The sequence below is a fragment of the Orbicella faveolata genome, unplaced genomic scaffold (assembly GCF_042242905.1).
Source record: "Orbicella faveolata isolate gen_17 unplaced genomic scaffold, um_ofav_v1 contig_3, whole genome shotgun sequence".
NCBI lineage: Eukaryota > Metazoa > Cnidaria > Anthozoa > Scleractinia > Merulinidae > Orbicella > Orbicella faveolata.
This window is the reverse complement of record NW_028301558.1, coordinates 20,037,501-20,058,597: the sequence shown is the minus strand read 5'-3', so window position 1 is coordinate 20,058,597 and position 21,097 is coordinate 20,037,501. Positions and strand designations below refer to the sequence as shown.

The window sequence follows — 21,097 nt, the reverse complement described above, 5'->3', positions numbered from 1 at the left end:
GCGATAACCATGAAGATACAAACAGCAGCGCGGAAACATGACTCACTCACTCTTTCAGCAGGTGGAATAAACAGGCCTCTCTCTTATTACGTATTCCGTTCGTCCCCCGCTCGAGGTATCTGTCCGAGATGAAAATCTAAAAAAATTGATTCTGATGACGTAGATGAAAAATAAGCCTTGACTACTTAGCATAAGAAAATTCAGCACAAACCTGTTTGGAAACTCTAGTAAAAAAATTGTCTTGTCTCAAAGTACTAAATTGAGGTTTTCAGCAGTGTAAGACAGATGTATGTAAACTGCTCCATTCTTGCACAAAGACTATTTAAATGTAAATGAACTATACCAAATTGCAAGATTGGCAAGTTTGAGGGATTTACCGACTGGCTTGAGTTGGAACAAAAAGCATTATGCCAGATCTTTGAAATGTTAAAAGAAAAGTCAGTTCATGTTTTATTCAGTTTGTCATCTTTAAAACACAACTGAAAAAATTGTGGTTTACTCTATTAATGCTGCTGTGTGTTATAATTGATTATTATCATGGCTTATGTTTGTAGCCGATGTAACACGCGCTGTGATTGGCTAATTCCAGGGCATTATTCTCCCATGATGCTCATGGGCTGATTATGGACGTGCAAAAGCAAAGTAAAAAGCCATATAATAAACAACTTATTAATCTCAAACGTTCAGTCTTAACAGGAAAATCTCAAACCTTGGCTTTGCTGTACTGACCTCGCTATCACTCAGTCACTACGGCAAGGTCTCGGTTTGAGATTTTCCCATAAAGACCTCACTCTCGACTAATAAGTAGTTAATATTACAGAGAAAGAAAGCTTCAGTAGCTAAGGTCTCAATACTTATCAAAAACATCAGCAGATTTAATAAGAGTTGTATAAATACAAACTTGACGGTGTTTTATTTCATGAACAATAAAGAGAGGAAAAAAATAACATACAAAACAACTTAAAGACACTTTGTTTAAATAACTACGAGTTAGCAGCCAGGAAAGTTCGAATCCTCAGAAGCATGTCTCTTTTGACTTCATCAGGAACTAAAGCTGTGTATGAGAAGAAAATAAAGCAATTTTAGGGTTTGCATGAGTGTGGCAAGGTCTTGTAGTTTAGAGTGCCACACAAGTTGGATAGAGGAGTTGGGAGTCCTGTGATGGAGCTGTAGGAGGGGGGTGAATAGGGGTATGCAAATCCACCGATCCGTGTCTTTTTTTTGCCAAATCAGTCGATCCGCCAAAATTCTTGTTCGAATCCGAAACAACAACCACATCCAGAAACAGAAGTGTAAAAGTTCAAAGGCAAACTGGTAAATGTGAATGCCAGAGTGAATTTCACACAAATAGTAAAGAATGCAACATGCTTGATGACTATTACACAGTACCATTCCAATAACAGTCTCACACCTGAATTTAAATGCGCTTCATTTGAAAAAAGAAATAACTGAACTCCTTAACATACCGACCAAGGCTGAAGAAAGATCTATGATTCAAATTTGGTTCAGGAACATCAAGACAGGCACAATCAGGAATTCACGCCAAAATTCACAGCTGATCCATGATCCACTGTGTTTTCAAAAATCCGCAAATCCGCTCGATTTACCGCAAAAATCCACAATCCGTGCACTTTTTTAAGGCCAAATCCGTCGATCCGAAAACCTATTCACCCCCCTCCTGTGGTACTTAGACTGATGTTGTGTTTTTAGTTAAAACAGTAATCCACTTTCCAGTGCTATTAATAAGGTTTGAGTCAACGATCATAACAAAGTTTTTGCTCTGTGGGTGAATTATACCATCAACTAGCAAGTTCACCCATAACATCAAGTCTCCCTCAAACATACTTAGCTGTATCAGGTATTACAGGTTACAGCCCTTAATAACAGCCCTGCAGTATTGCAGAACCTCACTCCATTTAGCTGTACAAATAGCCTCTTCCAGGCATTCAGCTGGTTGGGGTACAACAATAAAGTGGAGGAGAAGTGAGGTGCGTGAAGGCAAGAAAATGTTCGCTCCTCACACCAAGCCCCTGTGCCCTTTTTTCACTCCTTGTTTTTAATGCTGCACCTCAACTAACTGAACACCTAGAAAAGGCTAGCGTAGAAACTGATAAAAGCATGTTTCAGGAAAAACCTGGTAATAACGCTGGAGATAACATCCAATGGACTAGTATATCTAATTGAACGGGAGCATGTATAAGACTGATAAGGCTCAGATGTACATATAGAAGCACAACACAGGTGATTAGTAATTTATCAACAAATCTGTAATGATCTCACCTCTTCCTTGTGGAGTAATTTCAGCAACCAAATCATCCACAGTCACATTTTCAAGTCCTTTTTGCTTGATGACCTCTGAAAAAGAAATATCATTGTCATACTTTTAAAAGTAGCCATGCAGTTACGAGTTGCAATGGCTTTTGAGGCTCCAACTCCACAATTCATTACAAAAACACTCTCACCTTTACAGTGACTCCTTAACTTGTCACGCCATCCACATTCAATGAGCCTGGTCCTCAAAAGCTCCTTTAACCTAGACGTAATTATAATGAGCAATACATTAAGCGTTAGCTTGATGGTACATCTTTAAATTTCCATTTCGAAGACAATCATACTGTCGCAACTTATCTTTCAGAGGGCAAAATAATATTTGAGAGCTACACTACGTTAAAAGATTACTTCACCTCTCTCGTTCTCCGGATTCTACCAACTTCTGGTTTATTGAAGCTGAGAGCTGGCTGTCTTTTATCCTTCTACAGTGAAATAAACAGTTTAAGAAAGGAAAATAACATCAAACTGATTGAGCCAAACTTCGATACTTACTCCACCATTTTGACGCGTCGAATTATTGAACTCCCACTTCATATAACATTATCACGGATTTCTTTCTTCTCGCCCCAGTCTCTTTACAACAGTTCTTCTCCTGTGGTGTCATGTAAGAAGCACTCTTTCCTCCATATTTGAACTTGTTTTATTTTTTATTTATTTATTTGTTTGTTTTTTGGAGAATTGTAATGCAATTTTATAGTTTATTGAGAAGTTATTTTATTTCAAAAGTTACCAATGGCTTTTACAAAAACTAAAGAAAATGAAACATAGGAACTTAGTCAGCATGTAGTATGTCCATGTTGGAAGTTTATGGGGAGCAGGGACAGTGGAATGGTGAGAGCACTCGCCTTCCACAAATGTAGCCCGGGTTCAATGCCACCCTAGTGCCATGAATCTAGTAAAATGACCTAGCTCACCACAAGTCTCTCTGTAGCTCAGTAGTTAGAGCCTGTGACCGGCATCTAGCTAGGTTAAGGGAGTTATGGGTTTGAATCCCTTCAGGAATCAGATGTTTCCTTTGTCCCACATGAGCAGCATGCTAAACATTTCATCTTCAATGTTTTTCAATCCTACTACCAGCCTTAGTATATAAGGGTTATTAACCAAACATGAGGTCATGATGGCTTGATATTGGCCAGCAAGAAAACGAGGCCAATATCCAGCCATCTTGACCGAACAAGCTTGGTCAATGAAGGATTTATTATACGGCTTTCAGGGAAATTTTTCTTGCAGGTTGCAGAGGGTAGTCCTGAGTGGACAAGATAGCTCCATCTTGCCCGCTCAAGTAGCCAATCACAGTGCAGGATTTGGTTCATCTTGCCTACTTGTGGAGCTAGCCATATAATAAGGTCTAATATATCAAACCTGTGTCAAATTAAAAAAGGCTGGATGATGGGTTTTATCAAATCGTGTTACTGCTTGAGATGATTTTTTGTTTGTTTGTTTCATTGTAAAATCTCTAAATGTTGAATTAAAGCATTATTGAACTGGATGGGACCGGACCGGATCACGGATCGGATCACGGATCAGATCACGGATCGGATCACGGATCGGATCACGGATCGGATCACGGATCGGATCATGGACCGGGTCATGGACCGTATCACAGATCGGATCAAGGAAAAAAATTCAAGATTCAAAATTCAAAATTTTGTTGAGCAAATTACACTAGAGTGACTACTGTGAGCAGAACGTTTTATTTAATTCAGGTGTGATATTTCTTTATTCTTTTATAATATCAAGCCAACTGGGAGCTGGTCACAGATGAATTTTTTTCAGGCTGTTGGGTTTTGATTGCGATGATCAATCATGTCTTCGTATCTTTCCCCGCAGTTCAGATAAATGATATTTCGTATATTCACTTGCATCAAAGGTAAACGGTCATAAAACGAGTCAGCATGGTAATAATAGGACGAACGTATGAATAGAAACACAAAAACTAAAAACACTGAAAAATTAAACACCTGATGATTTCAAACAATTTCCATTTTTGAGACAAGTCTATACTTTTACAAGATGTGAGTTTGGAATACAATATTTCGCACTGGAATAAAACGGAACAAACCATTTGTGTTTCAAGGAAATATAGCTGTTTTACAAAAAATTATAGGAGTAACATCGATAGTGTGAACGATAACGCAACCCGAGAATAAACAACATTTTAGGAGTTACGTCACGATTGTTAGAGTCATTCTTAGGGTCGTAAAGAGTTGCCTTTAAATAGAATAAAACCTTAAAATGATCGTGTTCTAGGATAGAAAACCCTTAAGAGGCAAGAACAAATCAAAACGGAATGAGGATCGTTAAAGATGGCAAAGATTACCGAGAACTGCAAATGACGAACTTGAAAAACTAGGCTAGCTTTTTCAAGATGCGCAAATCGTGACGTAGCTCCTTTAAAGCAAGTCATGTCCTTAAGCTTTCGTACATAAGTTTTCTCATTAACTGTAACGCCAACTGTAACGCTCACATCTGACACGAAAAAGTAGCCGAGAATTAGCTACTGATACTGACAACAATTTCAAAAACGAGAATGGGAGGTTCACGCAAGCTTCGAGCCAACTAACGTTCAAATATAACTACATCTGCCTGTTCATTACAATTTAAATTCGTCGTAAATTAGGCGCTTATGTGGCTTTTTAAATGACCTTTTGTCATTCTCTTTAATTAACATGTCATTGCGTCAAACTCGGGATTCTTATTTTCATTTAACATATTTTAGTTTTCCACTTTTATTTTTTATTTATTATTATCTTATAAACGATTTGATATTTTTTGGATTTTTTTTTCTTTAAAGCTTTTTTTTTTTTTCTGTGATCCGATCCAGGTTTTGTCGACGCCGTTATTGAACAGTTATTCATGCAACTGAGATTCACTCAAACTCAAATGACCATGTTAACCTTTATTGAGAGTTTGTTTAAAAATAATCTTAACATAATAAAATTATAGTCTCAAAGTCAATATGTACAAAAACTAGGAGTATGTACAAACAATGATTCACCTAAGCCACAGAGGACAAAAGGACCTGTTCAAAAGGTGTGCAGTGTCACACAGCCTTGTGTTAAAAGTCTAATGTGAAGACAGTATTTTACAGATCTGCATAGGCGTACGGGCACCATCGAACTTGGTGGGGCGCTGCGTGAAAAACAAAAACGTTAACAAATCCCACACCTAATGAGACTGTTATAATTCCAAAAATAGATCTATTCAAAGCTTGCATGCTCGTTGATCTCTATCGACAGTCGTAATCTAGCTCTAGTAAAATCTAAAACTTATTAAAAGAAAAAGTTCTAAAAAAAGTAACTAACTAGAAACTTTTTTTACGAGTTTTGGAAATCACGCCAACAGCACATTATTTTGTAATCTTTTCTCTCAAGTATCGTTGCCCGAATCATGGGTGTTTTGCCTGCAAAATCACATAATTTCAATAGCTGGGGGGGGCTGCAGCTCCCCTCCTCCTCCTCCCCCCCCCCCCCCCAGATCATATGCCTATGCAGATCTGGAACTACATAATTATGTAAAATGCAAAGGAAGGGTATGAGGAGGCATATCTTAAAAACATATTGTCAACTGAATTTGACAACTTTCCTCCACATTTTAATAGTCCCATAATGAGTCCTGCCAAGAGAATTAGAATATTATCTACTGTTAGTGAATTGCCAGAAAGCTAGGGTGAGCTTCAGCTCTTCTTTTCTCCAAGTATAATATTGTCAACTCTTGAACTACGGTATACGTTTCTTTGGATTTCTCACATACGGTATTTTATGCCGGATTGCCACGTACGCAAGTTCATTCTTTGTATTGTGTGCTTCCATGTTTCAGGTGCAAGGCCACAGTTTAAGCCTCCATTAAGTTTTATTTTAGAACTATCTTGTTCCCAGCTTGTACTGTTGGTATGATTTCTTGTCTGTGTTCCAGTGGAAGATACTTTTCAACTAGTGAGTACAGTGACTGATTGTCTGTTATGAAGCCTTGCCTGAAAAACAAATGGAAATAACACTAACTCAAGAGTCACTAAACCTGTTCTCACACCATGAACTCTCCTCTTTGATGGTGGTGGTGAAGTAACCTGTCCCACCAGTTAGAAGTTTTGCTTTAAGTTCTGATAAGTTTCTTTTTCTGGGCACAATGACAGGCAGACTTACATCACATCTTTCAAACCCAAAGGAACTTGCCTCCAGTCACATTACTCTACAGAAACCAGGGAACCAATGAACTGCTTGGCCACTCCAATTCATTTAGATTCCAACAGACTTTACATGTAACCTTTACTAAGCTAACAAAATGTTTATATATAAGCCACCTGTAGGCATGCAGGCACACATCTAGGATAATGAAAGTCAATGTTGCAGACATACGGTTCTAATGCAAACCTTTTCATGAGGAGTTCCACATCAGCAAGTTCAATAGTTGTTCTATGAGCGTGCCGACAGTAGGCCATTAAGTCACTAGACACTTGTTTAAAAAACAGGCTTGACCTGTAAAACAATTTTATACATGTAGTTGGAAAATTAAAGTTGTTTTAAAACATATTTTTGTAAGTACAAAAGGGTGGGCAATCTGTACAACTCAATTAGTAGGAAAATTATAGCAGTAAGAGGTTCATCAATTTATGCAAGGTCTTGCTGTATGTTACTTGACAAAGAAAATTCCCTGTGTTTCCATGCAACTACCTGAAGCATTGAATGCCTTAAATCCACTGTTGTATACTTGTTACCAAAACACAAATCCCTAGACTATTCATGCAGTGGCACCACCGTATTTCTCTATTTGCGGTCAATATTTAATAATAACATTGGAAAACTAAATTACCAAACATGTCATTACCCATTTTCAACAACTTGAAGAGCTTCTTTAGACAGCTTTGCTTTAGAGAAATGCTGGAAAATACTCTTCACCAGAGCAGATGGCATTCTTGGTCCAGATGGCCTCCTGTTAAGCATTGCCAGTGGTTACAAGGGTTATATAAGCAATAGCCTCCATTTGGCAAGAAAACATGCTTGGATATTTGTCCACAGACATTATCTGTTCTGAGAAGCGAACAGTTTTCTCAGAGAATAGCTCGAGGTTAACTGTGAGCTTTGAGGAACAGATAATGTCCAAGGACAAATATCCAAGCATATTTTCAAGGTCAAATGGAGCCTATTGTGTTAATTATCCTACAAATATTTATTGCAAGACGCACAGTTTTGAAAATTGGGGAATATTCTCAGATATTCCCCAGTTTCAACTGGGGAATATTCAGTCACGTGACGTATTTAGACCAATATTTGATGGATTATAACAAAGAATATCCACTTAAAAAAATGCAAAATCCCTAATTCAAACAAGACTGGTTTATGAGATGGTTGAAGTACTCCCTCTCCCATCTCCCACTCTGGCACAAGAATGAGTTTGCAAGAATTGTGTGAACCTGAACTTTAGGTATATTATTTCTGCATTATCAAACCCACTTCTTCAAATGTTAAATAGCCTCACAATGTGACAACATTAAAGGACCTTAGTGAGCCTCTGCCATTTTCGATGCCATCAAAATTGTTGATATTGCATGGTGAAGCAAAATGTTATAATATTGCTTTACGGTATGTTGTGTTCCTGACAGCATATTTACTGTGACGATACTCCAACCATGAACACTTACTGTAATATTTTTTTTTGAACATTTTTTTAGAGACCATAGAATATGGGCACTCCTTTCTAACCAGAGTATTTCGTGTTTTTACACTTTAAAAATGCTAACATTATACATTATATGAAGAGGCTTTATTCTATGGTCATTGAAAAATGTAAAAAAATTGTCAAGTATTCATGGTTCAAGTGTCCTTACTATTATTATCTTTTAGTAGTTTCAGAGAGATTTCCTTTGTGTCAACAAGCTCCGAATAAAATAAACATGTAGTAGCCAAACACTCGCATGTAAACAAAAACAAAGGTGTGGCTAACTAGGGCCCTTTAAGTAGCCTTTTCTCTTTCTTTCACAAAATTAAAGAAAGAATATACTTGTGATAATGTGACTCGTGAGTATTGCACAAACCTGGCTTAGCTATATATTATCATGGTGCAAATTACTAAAAATATATAATATCTTTCATATTATGGTTACCAGTTAGTGTAGATAATTTATTCAACAATCACAAAATTTATTACTCAAATAAAACTATTATTAATTACACTGCTAAAATAAATGGCTATAATGAAAAAACATGTTACACTTACTTTGAACCCCTTGCTGCAGCCTTTCCTGTAGGAGGCTTTCCTCCAAAGAATGGTCTTTCACCAACAGATCTACATAGTAAAATTATAAACACTTCATTCTTAGTTGAAATGTTATTAGTGCTATTGTCAAAAGTAGCCAGCTTATGACGAAAACCAACATCACTTCGTGATTTCAGCTGTTTTCTCTGGTGATCATCTGAATTATGATGGAAATGTAAGCCACCCACGCCAACAACAAATGCAAAAATATTGTTCAGGTCTCAAATAAATTTCAGGACGATATTGTAAACACCCACATATAAGGACCTATGATTTCGGGGTTCAGGCTGATCTACATGTAGTTCATATTTACCGCGTGCTTAGTGAGAAATCAGCCTGAAAGTGTTCTTAAAATTTGTTTCAGAAATACTATTTAAGAAATAGAAAACATGTACTGTGTTTCTATCGAGTTATAGAAACACAAGTTGAAGTTTGGAAGAATGAGAAATGCTGTGGGAAAACGAGCTGCAGCTTTTTCGAGGTCTCCCAAACTTTTCACGAGTGTTTCTATTAAACAATTAGACTATGAGCTCGAGATTTCTAGTTGATAGTTGACGAGGGCGCAGCCGGAGTCAACTATCACGCGATAGAAATCGAGGGCAAATAATCTAATTGTTTTAGTATAAATCTACTAGTCATTCAAAACTTTATCTAAATCCCCTTCACAGACACTTCAAAAATGAAAAGAAGCAACCGTCATTTTGTTGACTAGGGCACACTGCTATGCTACTCGCTATCTATCACAGAATAGATAGTGAGTAATGTAGCCAATCAGAGAACGGCATTCGTTATAGAACACTAGTAGATTTACATGTATGCTAACACTCAATAGAAACATGGAGAACATGTTTTCTATTTCTTTTAGAAAACACCGCGACAAAAAAAAGGAAAACAACTTGTTAACTTTGATTATCAAAGGGTAAATTCTCTTTGCTTGCGCCATCATTACATCAACAGCTCGTGCTAGTTCTGTGTTTCTATCGAGTTATAGAAACACGATTTTTAACCAATCAACGTGCATATTTTCTTAGGACTGTTTTCTAAACATACATTACTAGAGGTTCAATTAACATACAATGTTGTACTACTTACACTAAAAAATAAATACATAAATAAATAAATAAATAAATACTACCGTCTACATGTAGCACTATGATATCACAGTATTTTAATATGAGTGCTTTCTTATTCTGGCATCCTCTTTCTTTTTATATAGGAAAAGGATTCTTTTATCAGGCTAAATTATTATGGTGCTTTATTGACCAACTTTCAGCCTGATGTTCTTAATTGTTCTTATATGCGTGTGTTAACTGTATTGTGTTCCACCAAAAATTCCAGAAAATGTATGTAACTCACAGGTTCAAAAGACTCAGACTACAGAATTATTATATTGTACGTAGTGTATAGGCTCACAGTACATGCAAAGCTATGTGCACTGGATTCCTATAATGCTAATTACAGAAACCAAACCATGATAATTTATTATCATTTTTTTAGTAGGTATTATTTTTTGTTTTTTGTTTTTTTGCTGTAAAGCACCATAAGATTGTACCATTGGGAAATGCTGCTATAGAAATTTTACTATTATTATTATTATTATTATTGTACATGTAGTTGTAGTTGTTGTTGTTGTTGTTGTTGTTATTGTAATTGTTATTGTTATTGTTATTGTTATTGTTATTGTTATTGTTATTGTTATTGTTATTGTTATTGTTATTGTTATTGTTATTGTTATCGCTATTGTCATTGTCATTGTTGTTGTCATTGTCATTGGTATTATTGTTGTCAGTGACCTTTCTCCAGTGGATCTGGACATCTCTCCTGCTGAAGACATATCAAGGGGCAGCTGAGGAGTAACAAGGTCTCTCCACTGACGAGATGTCTGTGTGTCTGTTTCCAGAGTTTGGTCTGTTGCTGTGGATTGCAAACGTTCAACTTCATCTTGCGTTTCCTGCTCACTTGTACTGGAATTGAAGAAAACAGTTAGATAATTTTTATGATCTCCACTACATAGATATATGCAACCTTCTGTTCAAGCACTCTTTTATTGGCCTTCCCCTTGACATTACTTACACCTGTATATGCTGTTCTGCTGATATCTTATTCCGAGTTTTGTTTATAAGCAAACCGGAGGAATGTTTTATGAGGTTCAAAACCAGGAGGAGCCATTCAGCTATCATATACGCACAGTCAAATAAGTATACACAAGAGTTCAAGATATCTGCATGCTAAATAAGCATGAATAATGCCATGAACTTTACAAAGTAAATTAAAAAATTCAGAACATATGAGAGTTGACCAGTGCACATGAAAAAAGAATGTCATCAAAACCTGAGCAAGAGTTGAGCTCCAATCACTTTCTGTCAACTATATGTATCATTCTCACTTGCACTCCTTTACAATGTTTGTCTGAGTTGCACAGACCTGCACCTAAACTTAACTCTCCATGCAAGCTTGAATTTGGTGTAAAATTCTTACTTTTGTGCAACACCTTCATCTTGTCCATAAGAGTCTAGGAGCACTGGAGTAGCTGCTTCCATCAGGGTGACATGACCTGTTTCATGTGAAGTTGTCATGGCAACCGATTGCTCATCTACTACAGTTCTTGCATCATCAGCAACAACGCTGGTGACAAGAGATAAGTGGTTTTCCTCATCTGACTGTTGTGTTACAGGTTCATCTTCTACATCGGATGAAGTTGAAATCACTGGCTTTTCTGGGGATTCTGCTAAAGCTTAAAATGGAAAAAGATCTGTATAATGAAATAAGCCTTCATTCTTAAATAGATTATTTCTGACAGCCTCTTGCGAGACAATACTCTTAATAAAGCAGGAAAAAACTTGGAGAGACAACTCTAGACAAGAAGAGAAAACAATTTTAGTTAATTGTTGTCCCCTCAGTGACCTGGCCTTTGGATGGCAGCAAGCCTGGAGGTGACCTTGTTTTGATATAGACCTCACTGCTTTTGTTGTGTCAATCAAATTGTTCTTATGCTAACTATCAAAGCAGGTTTCTCCAGCCTCACTTGCATTCATACATCAGGTAACTGAGCACACATCTATAAAATGGCCTGCTGTTGACTGACTTCATGTATGCCTGGGTAATAAAGGTTATTTTAAGGTAGCTTAATACCTTCCCGTAAGAAATTCTGAATGATGGTTCTTGGGGTATTATCTTCTGCTTGACTTGCTGAATTTGATGACCTTGATGTTCTTCTTGTACCTGGCTTTTCAACTGTTTTCTGTCTTTTTCCTTTCACAACACTTTTGGCAACTGGAGCTGTTTGCAGGAATCCTGCAATCTAAAGAAAAAAACAGGGTGAATAAATTATATTAAACACAAAAAGAAAATACTGTATAGAAATCCTCAGATTTGTATCTAAGTATCTTTGAGTTCTACAGTTGAACTCAATGGTCAAAGACGTCCAAGCTTTAGTGAAACTGTACCACATGAAGCTTTATAAGCCTATTTTAGTTTTAAGGTTACCGTATACCTTCAGGGGTGTCTCGCGTCCAAGCGATGTAGCGCGTCCGGTTTAAGCTGTAGATACCTAAGCCCCTATATCAAATTAAAGCTTATAGAGCTGGCTATCAAACCATACCAAAAATTTTGAAATAAAATGAATTGCCAATTTTTTCACGGTCACCAAATGCAAGCGTCCTAATCACCTTTTGGAAGCTACAAGTCAAAGCGAATTTTGTTTTTCGCCAATTTATTTTTTTCCTCGGTTTCGGGACAAAAAGCACTAAAAAAGCGTGTCTGCGTTTTTCCATATTCAATTGTAGTAAAAAGTTACAGAACAGTTTCGAAATAGGATTAAAAAAATGTGAAGTGATCGTGCAAAAATCGCTCTCGGAGAAAAAATATTTCGAAATAAACAATTCGCAGACACGTTTTTGTTTTTTATATGTTAATCTAGCTACTGTCCAAATTTGAGGGCAAACAAACAAATTCCGTTTGAGTTGTAACTCTTTAAAGTGTCTGCTTCAAGTGAAAAAATTTATCCGAGAAAACAGCGCTAAGAAAAATATCTTACTTCGCAAACAAACTCCGCCCACAAACGCCTTCAACTGGGTTCTCAGATCACTGAGCCAATCAGCCCTTGAAAAATTTACTACCATTAACTCGCGGTGAAATTTACGCGTGAATCTGCAAAAAAAACCTTACGTTTCGCAATGCGTTCAAGGCGGAGAGATAATTTTTCTGCAGCTGAGTTTTTCTTGAAGCTGGTTTGGCAAAATGGGGAAGACGAAAAAGGATACGAACGTTAGAGTAGCTGGGCGCAGGGGCACCCAACGGATCGTTTCGGTAAATTATCTGTTCGGAAGGCTTTTAATCCCCTCTGATTTTCTTGAGAGAATTGGCACCTCGAACTTTCGTGACATGAGAAATTTAATGTCTGTTGTTTTCGGACTGTTAAAAATGTCGTTTTGAGTACCGAAAAAAGGTCAGCTATCATTTTCGGAAAGGCGATAAGACCTAAGGTTTTCGGGAAATGGACAAAAAAGCCCTAATAAATTCGAGAATACTCAAGTTCCCCTAGAATATCCGAACAGATAAAATTTTTTTAGTGCAACCTAAAATTAACCTACAGAGCTTTAAAAGTACTCCAGATAGCCTAAAACAGCATCTAACAGCATTAGAGAGAAAACGGTCGTTGGGTCCCCTGTGGGCGACGAGAACAAACAAAAGAAAGCCCGGCAGAGCAAATGTGCATGGATAATATTACAATGGATCTCAATGAGTTGGACGATTCATCGGTATCGAACTTAACAAAAGAGTCACTGTAAACATCGCTGTTATCGCTGTCGAGTTCCCAAATTTTACACAACCTTTCTCTTCTCTTGACTCGATCTTTTTGCCCGCTTGATACGTCCGTAACATCATCCGCGAGGCCAACTTTCGCTTCTTCACTCATTGATGTATTTTTATTCATTCTTCACTCTTTCGAACTGGTAAACGGACTTTTCCGTGGTCCATGTTTACTTATAACTTAATAGAATTACATCTAACACGAAAAATGCTTGGATTAACAATGCTGATTAACTGAGTAGCCAGCCAATTCGTGGTATCAATATCGGTAATATCCCCGCGAAAGTAGTCTCGGTTGATTGCATACACGTTATAGGGCTGTCAATCAAGAGGGAACTTTTACTTCCGGCCATAACGTAAAACATCCATTTCTTATTAGGTTTTTTTCAATTTTGTTTTCAGAAATTAGAGATTACTCTTCGACCATTAGTTTGAACCAAAAATCCAAATTTGAAGAAAATTGCCGATCTGAAGGTATACGGTAACCTTAATATAAACTAACCAAAGTTCTAGGAGTCGTTGAGTCTGAAGGTGTCTGCGTATTATCCGCTGTAGCCTTCCTCTTTGCAGATCTCGACCGAGTCAGCAAACGTGTTGCTACCTCTGTACGAGACGGGGGATCCCTCGGAGTTTGCTTCACGTCAGCTGCTGCAGCTCGTGGTGTTCTCCTTGGACTCAATTTCACACTTTCGCCGATGCCCCCAGTTGTCAACACACCACGAATGATACCGCGAGGGGTTGCATTTTCATCCATTCTTTTAAGATCCTTTCATACGATGCTTAAATTAATTCGAAATTGAAAATGAACACTTCTATCGCTAAAAAATGATTAAAAACAAAGAGTTGTTGATAGCTGCATCTCAATGAAATGCGCTTATTTTCTAGTGAAATTCGTCACTACATGTCCGCCATGTTTGTTTGTAGTTCGCGCCTTTGGTGTCCCTAAGCTTCACGGGATATCCGCTTCGGCCTGGTGGCTGAGCCCAGTGCAAAGTCATAGTCTGTCCGCACTTTCATTTCAGTACTAACTGTTTTTAGTCAGCTAAAAAAAAAAAATTACACACTAAACAGAATGTCAGGAGGTTCGTACGATAGAGCGATAACCATATTTTCACCTGACGGGCATCTTTTTCAAGTGGAATATGCACAAGAAGCCGTGAAGAAAGGTTCTACCGCTGTGCGTAAAAAATTCTTCATACTTCTGATCTTTGCGGAGTTTTCGTACAAAAACGCTTTGGTACTTGTCTTTTTTTTATTTTGCTTTAAATTCAAACATACTGAAATCTTATGTTTCAGGTTGGAGTTCGAGGTAAAAACATTGTCGTTCTCGGAGTAGAGAGAAAGGCGGTCGCCAAACTTCAAGAACCGCGAACCGTCCGAAAAATTTGTTCACTGGATGACCACGTTGTGATGGCTTTTGCAGGTAATGAAATATTTCCTAAAAGGAACAAAGAAGCCTTTTCGTTTAGGTTTTTTGTCCTGATCTTTGTAGGTTTGACGGCGGACGCCAGAATTTTGGTGAACAGAGCGAGAGTGGAGTGTCAAAGCCACAAGCTAACCGTAGAAGATCCTGTAACTCTAGAGTACATTACAAGATATATTGCAACACTAAAACAGGTACATTAAGTAATCTTCGTTGCTTTGGTACAAAAATACTGTTTATTTTGGTGAGAAAATGTTTCAAACTATTCAACTTGTAGTTGACGGTGAACACGTGATAGAACTGTTTATATATGTAAAATTCGCTCATAAAGTGTGCAAATCCCATATGGTCTAGTGGTTAGGATCCGGCGCTCTCACCGCCGTGGCCCGGGTTCGATTCCCGGTGTGGGAAACGTTGTCTTTTTACATTTTTTTTTCAGATAGTTTCTTTTTTACCTTCATATTTCAATTTTGTTTACTTACTTTCATATTTCTTTTTTTTGTTTTGTTTTTTTTCTTCTCCGCTCACTGGCACAACATTTTGACTTCAATTCATTTTCTGTTTATTTCAGCGTTATACCCAGAGCAATGGTCGGCGGCCTTTTGGTATTTCTACCCTTATTGTTGGATTTGATGATGATGGTACACCACGTCTCTATCAGACTGATCCATCTGGAACGTATCATGCTTGGAAGGTAATGTTTCCCCAAAAATTCCCTGAATTTGTATGGGTCATCAAATGGTGACAAGTGATATTAGGAAATAATTTCATGCGTGATATGTCAAAATTCTAGATAATAATTTCCTGAGCCTTTTTAATCTTAATTTCTCGAGTATACCATTTGATTGGGTGATTCCAGAAAATATCCATATCCTACCACGGGTGGCATAAACATTTTAACCACCCCCCCCCCCCCCCCCCTTGCCATCAATCTTCTGGAATCATAGTTTGACTCCTTACAACTTCCAATGAAATAGATGTTATGCTTTGATTTCTTCCCAGAGGTTTACCAACTGTCAACAGGGCTTCAAATTGTGACAGATACGATCGCATGCTTTCATGTCTAAATGTTCAACCACTAAAACTTCCTCCTCTTCAGTTGCAATTTTGCAACTAGTTTTCGACTAAACTAGTTGCATTTGTCTTGTGTGTTAATTACTATGGAAATTAGAATATGTCCGGGCAAATCCTGCCTAATTTACCTTCAATATTTAGAACGATTATGACACCATTAAAATGGCATCTTACTGAATATGTATCACTGACGCATAGTAAATTAACATAGCAGGTCGGCGTAAGTCACAGACGATTTTCAGGCAAGAAATTTGTCAACTTAAGGCCTCTGGAGCCCAATATACAACCCACATTTTATCACTTTTCATCGTAAATGAACGCATAGGTGATAGATTGATTCTTGTCAAGTGTATCTTGCTTTCTGCGGTAGTCAACAGTGTCGTCAGTTCATTTGTGCTTTCACACTCTTGTCTGTCCCATCTAGAAAACCCTCCCACACCCCTGGAATTCCAATCATACAGTAAGTACCCCCATTCCTTTGGATTTCCAGTTCAGAGAACACCTCTTGCTCTCAGAGTTCCAAAAAGCCACGCATGGTATAGTTATGGATATTTCCTGGAATCACCCATTACATTTGAATATCATTGGTGACAAATTACGCCCACAATCATGGGTTTTTGGCTTGTTTATTGTATTGAGAAATTTCACACCAAACGTCACCATGGCAATTTTGTAATTTACCATGTGAAATTATAAATTAATGCCGGAAATTTGCACCAAAATTAAGTAGTAATTTGTCAACCATGATATTACCATTTTAATCAACCAAAATCAATTTTCACATGAACACCCTTGTTCCAGTGTGCTATTGAACACAACTTTCTTTGCATAGTGTAGGGGAACAAGACAGTAAATTATGTTTCTTTGCAAATTTTTGTTTCAGTGCTCAAGGAGTTTCAGATTCTTGTTGTAATGTTATTCAATCAAAATACTATGCACATACCTATAGTACTCTAAAAATGATCACACCCACCTGTGACAATGAATATAGGTTATGCACAGTCAGGATATTACCTTTAACCAGGCTTTTAGCCAGGATTCAAAAAGTAGGTGTCTAAAATGTGCTATAGAGCCTCTCAAATGAGCAATTTATAAAGCAACATATGAAAAATGAAGCAATTTTCTTTAAAAAGTGACTGTCCATAGGACAGTCAGATGACCATCTGGCTAAAAGCCTGCCTTTGCCTGGTATTTGTTTTCCAAACTGGGCAAGCTGGAGTGCCTTGGTGAAGAACAAGTCTTCTTATATAAGGAGTGTTGAGAAAGGTGAATACTGAATTAAAAGTAAATTATAAAAGCAAGAACAGCTGTTGTAAAGTAGAGCTTAATTCAGAACTGGCATATACAAGGAGTTTGCTACTGTTACTTTAAAAATTGCTAAGTTTAATTTTTTTTTGTATGTGATCATTTTTTCTTTGCAGGCAAATGCCATTGGCCGCAGTGCAAAAACTGTTCGTGAATTTTTAGAGAAGCACTACACAGATGAAGTAGCAGATTCTGATGACGAGACAATTAAACTAGCCATTAAAGCTTTACTTGAGGTAAGCTCATTTTTGAGTTTGGTTATTTTCCTTGTATTGTCCAAAGGTTTCATGAAGATATTTAGTGCTAGACGGCTAGTTGAGAATGAGGGGGACATGAGATTGAATATGAGAATGACAAGGATTGATGCTAGAAATGATTTTTTTTTTTTTCATTTTGTATGGTGAATGACATCTGTTGAAATTATGATATCATATTATTTTGTAACCACTGCACATGGCCACTGTAGTCAAGCTTTTTCACTCAAGGATAAACTCTTTGTTTGTGGGTGTTCAGGGAATAATTGTGGAAGTTTTCAGCATAAACTGTAAATTGGTATTAATTTAAAATAACTTTATAAATAACTGAGCTACTACACACGCTCTCATTGGTTGATAGGTGTGTTTAGATGAGAGTATGTAAACACGGTTGTGACGTTTCAGATTCACACATATTTTTGAGAATTATTTTCTAAAAGCAATAGAGTACTTTTTCCATGTTTACATAGCCTCATCTAAACACTCAGGGGGCTTGCAGAATTCTCAAAAGTTATGGAAACTCTCAACTACGTCTCGGGTTTGCATAACTGTCTCGAATCCTCCTAACCCTCCTTGTGTTTAGTCTATGTAAACACGGAAAAAGTGTCCTATTGCTAAAGTTCATAACCTTTTTTCTCAGTCAGACTGTAAGTTACAGACTAATTTGTTCCCCTTTGTTTTATGGTTCAAGCACAACGCGCAGAGGCCATAAGTTGAAGAGGAAGAAACAACCATTTAAAGCACTCTGTGCAGACAGAGAATTGAAAGATACTTGTATTTCTACTCTGTGTCGGACAGGGTCAGGAAACCATTGAATTGACAGAGAATGTTTTCAAATGGCTGACATCTGTCCAAAGTAAAAGGAGCCAACTTGAAATCATTCTCATGCCATTAGCGTGTTTTAATAATACATGGTGTTAAAAAAAAAAGTTTAAGAAACCAAAAAGTCTTACAAGTTTATTTGTCATGAACATTAAAAATCACAAGACGTGTTGGTGAAAAAAAAAAAAGAAAAGACAGTTCCGATTTTTGCAATCCGTACAGTAGAATACGACCCAACAAATTGACCAATCACAACGTGCATAGTAACAGAAGGATATAGCAATTGGCTGAAAGTTTCAAACATTGTCTTATTGTTTAGGTGGTGCAATCAGGAGGGAAGAATATTGAACTTGCTGTAATGAGGAAAGGAGAAACTCTGAAGGTAAACACAATATTTGGGGCTTTATTAAGGCCTTATGCGTCCAATGGCGCGATGAGGACTGATGATGATTTGATAATTTGATGGAATTTTCTTGCATGAAATCCTTAGTTACTGAGAGTAAATAAAGTGAACATTTCTACCATTTTTGCTAACAGGAAAGAAATATTGATCGTTTCAAAGGTACACCTCTTTTTTGAAAAACAAAATTACAAATTAAGGATCAACTTGGAATTCAGTATGGTTTATCGTAAGCTTTAACTTTCATTTAGGTACTTGGAAGAGAACCAAGATTGAAATCAGGATTCACATCTTGTCTCAGATTGGAGTAAAACTAAATTTCTGAAAAGATTTTTATTTGTAATTCTAACTTTTGTTCGATGTATTTTTTTCCTGCAGATATTACAACCAGATGAGGTAGATAAATTTGTCGAAGTTATTGAGAAAGAAAAAGAAGCAGAGGCTGAAAAGAAGAAGAAAGAAAAGGCCACAGGATCTGCCAAATAAAACTCTACAAAAAATTTCTCTCGATAGTCTTGAACTCTACCAAACTGACCTTGTTTTTGTCATTTTTGTTGATAAATCCTTGTAACCAGTGATGAAGATACCATTGTGTGATAAATTACATGTACCCGTGATAAAAACCATAGTACATGTCAGTCAATCTAGGCGTCAATGCTCAAAGCTTCTCATTCTCTGTGAAGTGATGCTTTAGCTTGATGTGATGAAGGTTTGCATTTTTGTTAAAATCTACAAGCACGTGCTTCGACTGGGAGCGTGTTGCTGAAGCTTAGCTCGAATTCCTTTTAATGATATGAAACACTTTCAACACGAAGTGTCAGAAATTATTGTCAATATATCTTAGAACTAGCTATTGATTCTTTTCTTTTTGGTGGGGGATGTCGTAAGTGCGCTCAAAAGTAATTGCACTTGTTTCTACAAGTATTTATTTTTTTATTTTTTTCCTATTCCCCCCCCCCCCTCCCCCCTAAGAAGACACTAGGCATTTTGTTCAAAGCTGGTTTCAAAGTTCACTGCCATTTATGAGGTAAAACAGTATTTAAGTTACAAAAATGTTTATTACAAAACTTTCTTCAAACAGAGTAAAAGTTGTCACGAGTTAAATTAACTAATCTAACACCCGGAAAGTTCTACTCGCAAAAGATTTTAATACCATTTTACTCGTTTACAGACTATAGACGGTCTGTTTTGTTCAACATGTCACCATCTACTTTGAGTCCAGACTCCTCTGACTAGGAAACGTGTGGGAACTGGGTTGTTTTTGTTGAAGACTGAGGAGGAATCAATCTTTACAGGAATACTTTGGAATTTTCATTGTTTATTTGGTACAAACGGCACATGTGAGCTCTCTCCCGTCGACGTATGGGAGGCATGGTAAGGAACCACAGCCCCCTTGCACAAGATACAGCAATGCGCCATCTTGATTAGATTGGGAGCCAGGCACATACTCGGCTTCCCTGTCAACACAGATAAAGTCGCGAACACTTTTATAACCGTAATCCGCTGTCATTAAGTAACCATGATACTCCTTGGTCCAACCAGAAGGACAATCATTCCTTGCGGGCATCATCATTTCTGAACCACGTGATCCGACGTAACACACGGTACATGGAGCATCATGGTCATGCAGATCGTTTGTGAAAGGATTGAATGAACTCACTTCGTACTCCGTTCCGTATATAGCACCGGCGCTCTCCCAGCTGTCGCTATATTTATCATACTTTGGTTTGTTTGGTAGACAAAGGTATTTTCCACCACCACCGCTATGAGCATAGTGGCCACTTCCAATAATTCCTAAACTCAGTTGGGAAGAAAAAAGCAATTAAGTAACATACTCTAAAGCGACATCTAATTATGTGTAATCACCTTTCTAAACATTTCAACACTCTACTATAACTACAATTACACCTCACTTATTTTCTGCCTACATGGAAACCTGCAGCTTAATTCTATCGATAAAATGCTAATTTTCGATTAAACTTTCGTCACCTCAGGTCCTACCGGTACTATATAGGCCGCGTAAAGACTTTGTCGTTGTTTTCCAATTTTCTAATGTCTTTTTCCCTTATATCCTGACTTATACATGTTTGCACGAGAGAATGCCGATCTTTACAAGATGTCCATAATGTAAATATCACTCCGTGAAATTAAGTAGGACTCGATCTGCTTTTTTATCCTGCAAGACGGGTGATTTAGCGACAACTTTCAGGAGGGCCATGCTTCCCACGCTTGAGCGCGACGAAAACATTCAATTATTGAAATCTGCGTCTCACGCTCCACGCTCTAGTTAAAAAAGTCCCGATGAACCGTATAGGCTAATTTGTACTATTTTCTTTCCTAAAAGCACTTACCCGTGTACACAATCTGCGCACCTCCACCACAGCTTGTCCGGCCCCACCTCACGTACTTGACTCCACACAGCCC

At 37.4% G+C, this 21,097-nt stretch overlaps 4 protein-coding genes and 1 non-coding gene across 9 annotated transcripts in view; 2 read left to right on the top strand and 3 right to left on the bottom strand.

The window, feature by feature from the left end:
- Positions 1 to 874: 874 nt before the first annotated feature.
- On the bottom strand, positions 875 to 2,895 carry LOC110061425 (transcription and mRNA export factor ENY2-like). The gene is made up of 5 exons (XM_020768263.2): positions 2,824 to 2,895; positions 2,685 to 2,753; positions 2,463 to 2,533; positions 2,281 to 2,355; positions 875 to 1,054 (listed from the first exon to the last, which is right to left on the bottom strand). The coding sequence occupies exons 1-5, from the start codon at positions 2,829 to 2,831 to the stop codon at positions 984 to 986; spliced, it is 294 nt and encodes a 97-aa protein (XP_020623922.1). The 5' UTR covers positions 2,832 to 2,895; the 3' UTR covers positions 875 to 983.
- Positions 2,896 to 5,210: 2,315 nt separating this feature from the next.
- Positions 5,211 to 14,317, bottom strand: LOC110061492 (uncharacterized). Its single transcript, XM_089298471.1, has 8 exons — positions 13,898 to 14,317; positions 11,716 to 11,884; positions 11,062 to 11,317; positions 10,377 to 10,547; positions 8,545 to 8,613; positions 7,156 to 7,260; positions 6,702 to 6,806; positions 5,211 to 6,304 (listed from the first exon to the last, which is right to left on the bottom strand). The coding sequence occupies exons 1-8, from the start codon at positions 14,147 to 14,149 to the stop codon at positions 6,184 to 6,186; spliced, it is 1,248 nt and encodes a 415-aa protein (XP_089154597.1). The 5' UTR covers positions 14,150 to 14,317; the 3' UTR covers positions 5,211 to 6,183.
- Positions 14,318 to 14,344: 27 nt separating this feature from the next.
- Positions 14,345 to 19,524, top strand: LOC110061529 (proteasome subunit alpha type-7-B-like). 2 transcript variants are annotated; one of them, XM_020768362.2, is made up of 7 exons: positions 14,345 to 14,572; positions 14,692 to 14,818; positions 14,888 to 15,012; positions 15,390 to 15,512; positions 17,314 to 17,433; positions 18,593 to 18,655; positions 19,052 to 19,524. In XM_020768362.2, the coding sequence occupies exons 1-7, from the start codon at positions 14,468 to 14,470 to the stop codon at positions 19,157 to 19,159; spliced, it is 771 nt and encodes a 256-aa protein (XP_020624021.1). In that variant the 5' UTR covers positions 14,345 to 14,467; the 3' UTR covers positions 19,160 to 19,524. The 2 variants fall into 2 exon arrangements, with proteins under 2 accessions (XP_020624021.1, XP_089154614.1); XM_089298488.1 differs by having other exon boundaries at positions 14,692 to 15,012.
- On the top strand, positions 15,158 to 15,229 carry Trnae-cuc (transfer RNA glutamic acid (anticodon CUC)). The gene has a single exon. It is a non-coding gene; the product is annotated as a tRNA-Glu (tRNA).
- A 147-nt stretch (positions 19,525 to 19,671) lies between the features above and the next one.
- Positions 19,672 to 21,097, bottom strand: part of LOC110061528 (uncharacterized) — a 19,763-nt gene continuing 18,337 nt past the window's right edge. For all 4 annotated transcript variants that reach the window (XM_089298481.1, XM_089298480.1, XM_020768360.2 and 1 more), the window contains 2 exons: positions 21,025 to 21,097; positions 19,672 to 20,467 (listed from right to left, as the gene is read on the bottom strand). The exon at positions 21,025 to 21,097 is cut by the window's right edge and continues 77 nt beyond it. In XM_089298481.1, coding sequence (XP_089154607.1) covers positions 19,992 to 20,467; positions 21,025 to 21,097 — 549 coding nt within the window. In that variant the 3' untranslated portion in view covers positions 19,672 to 19,991. The remainder of the gene's footprint in view (positions 20,468 to 21,024) is intronic.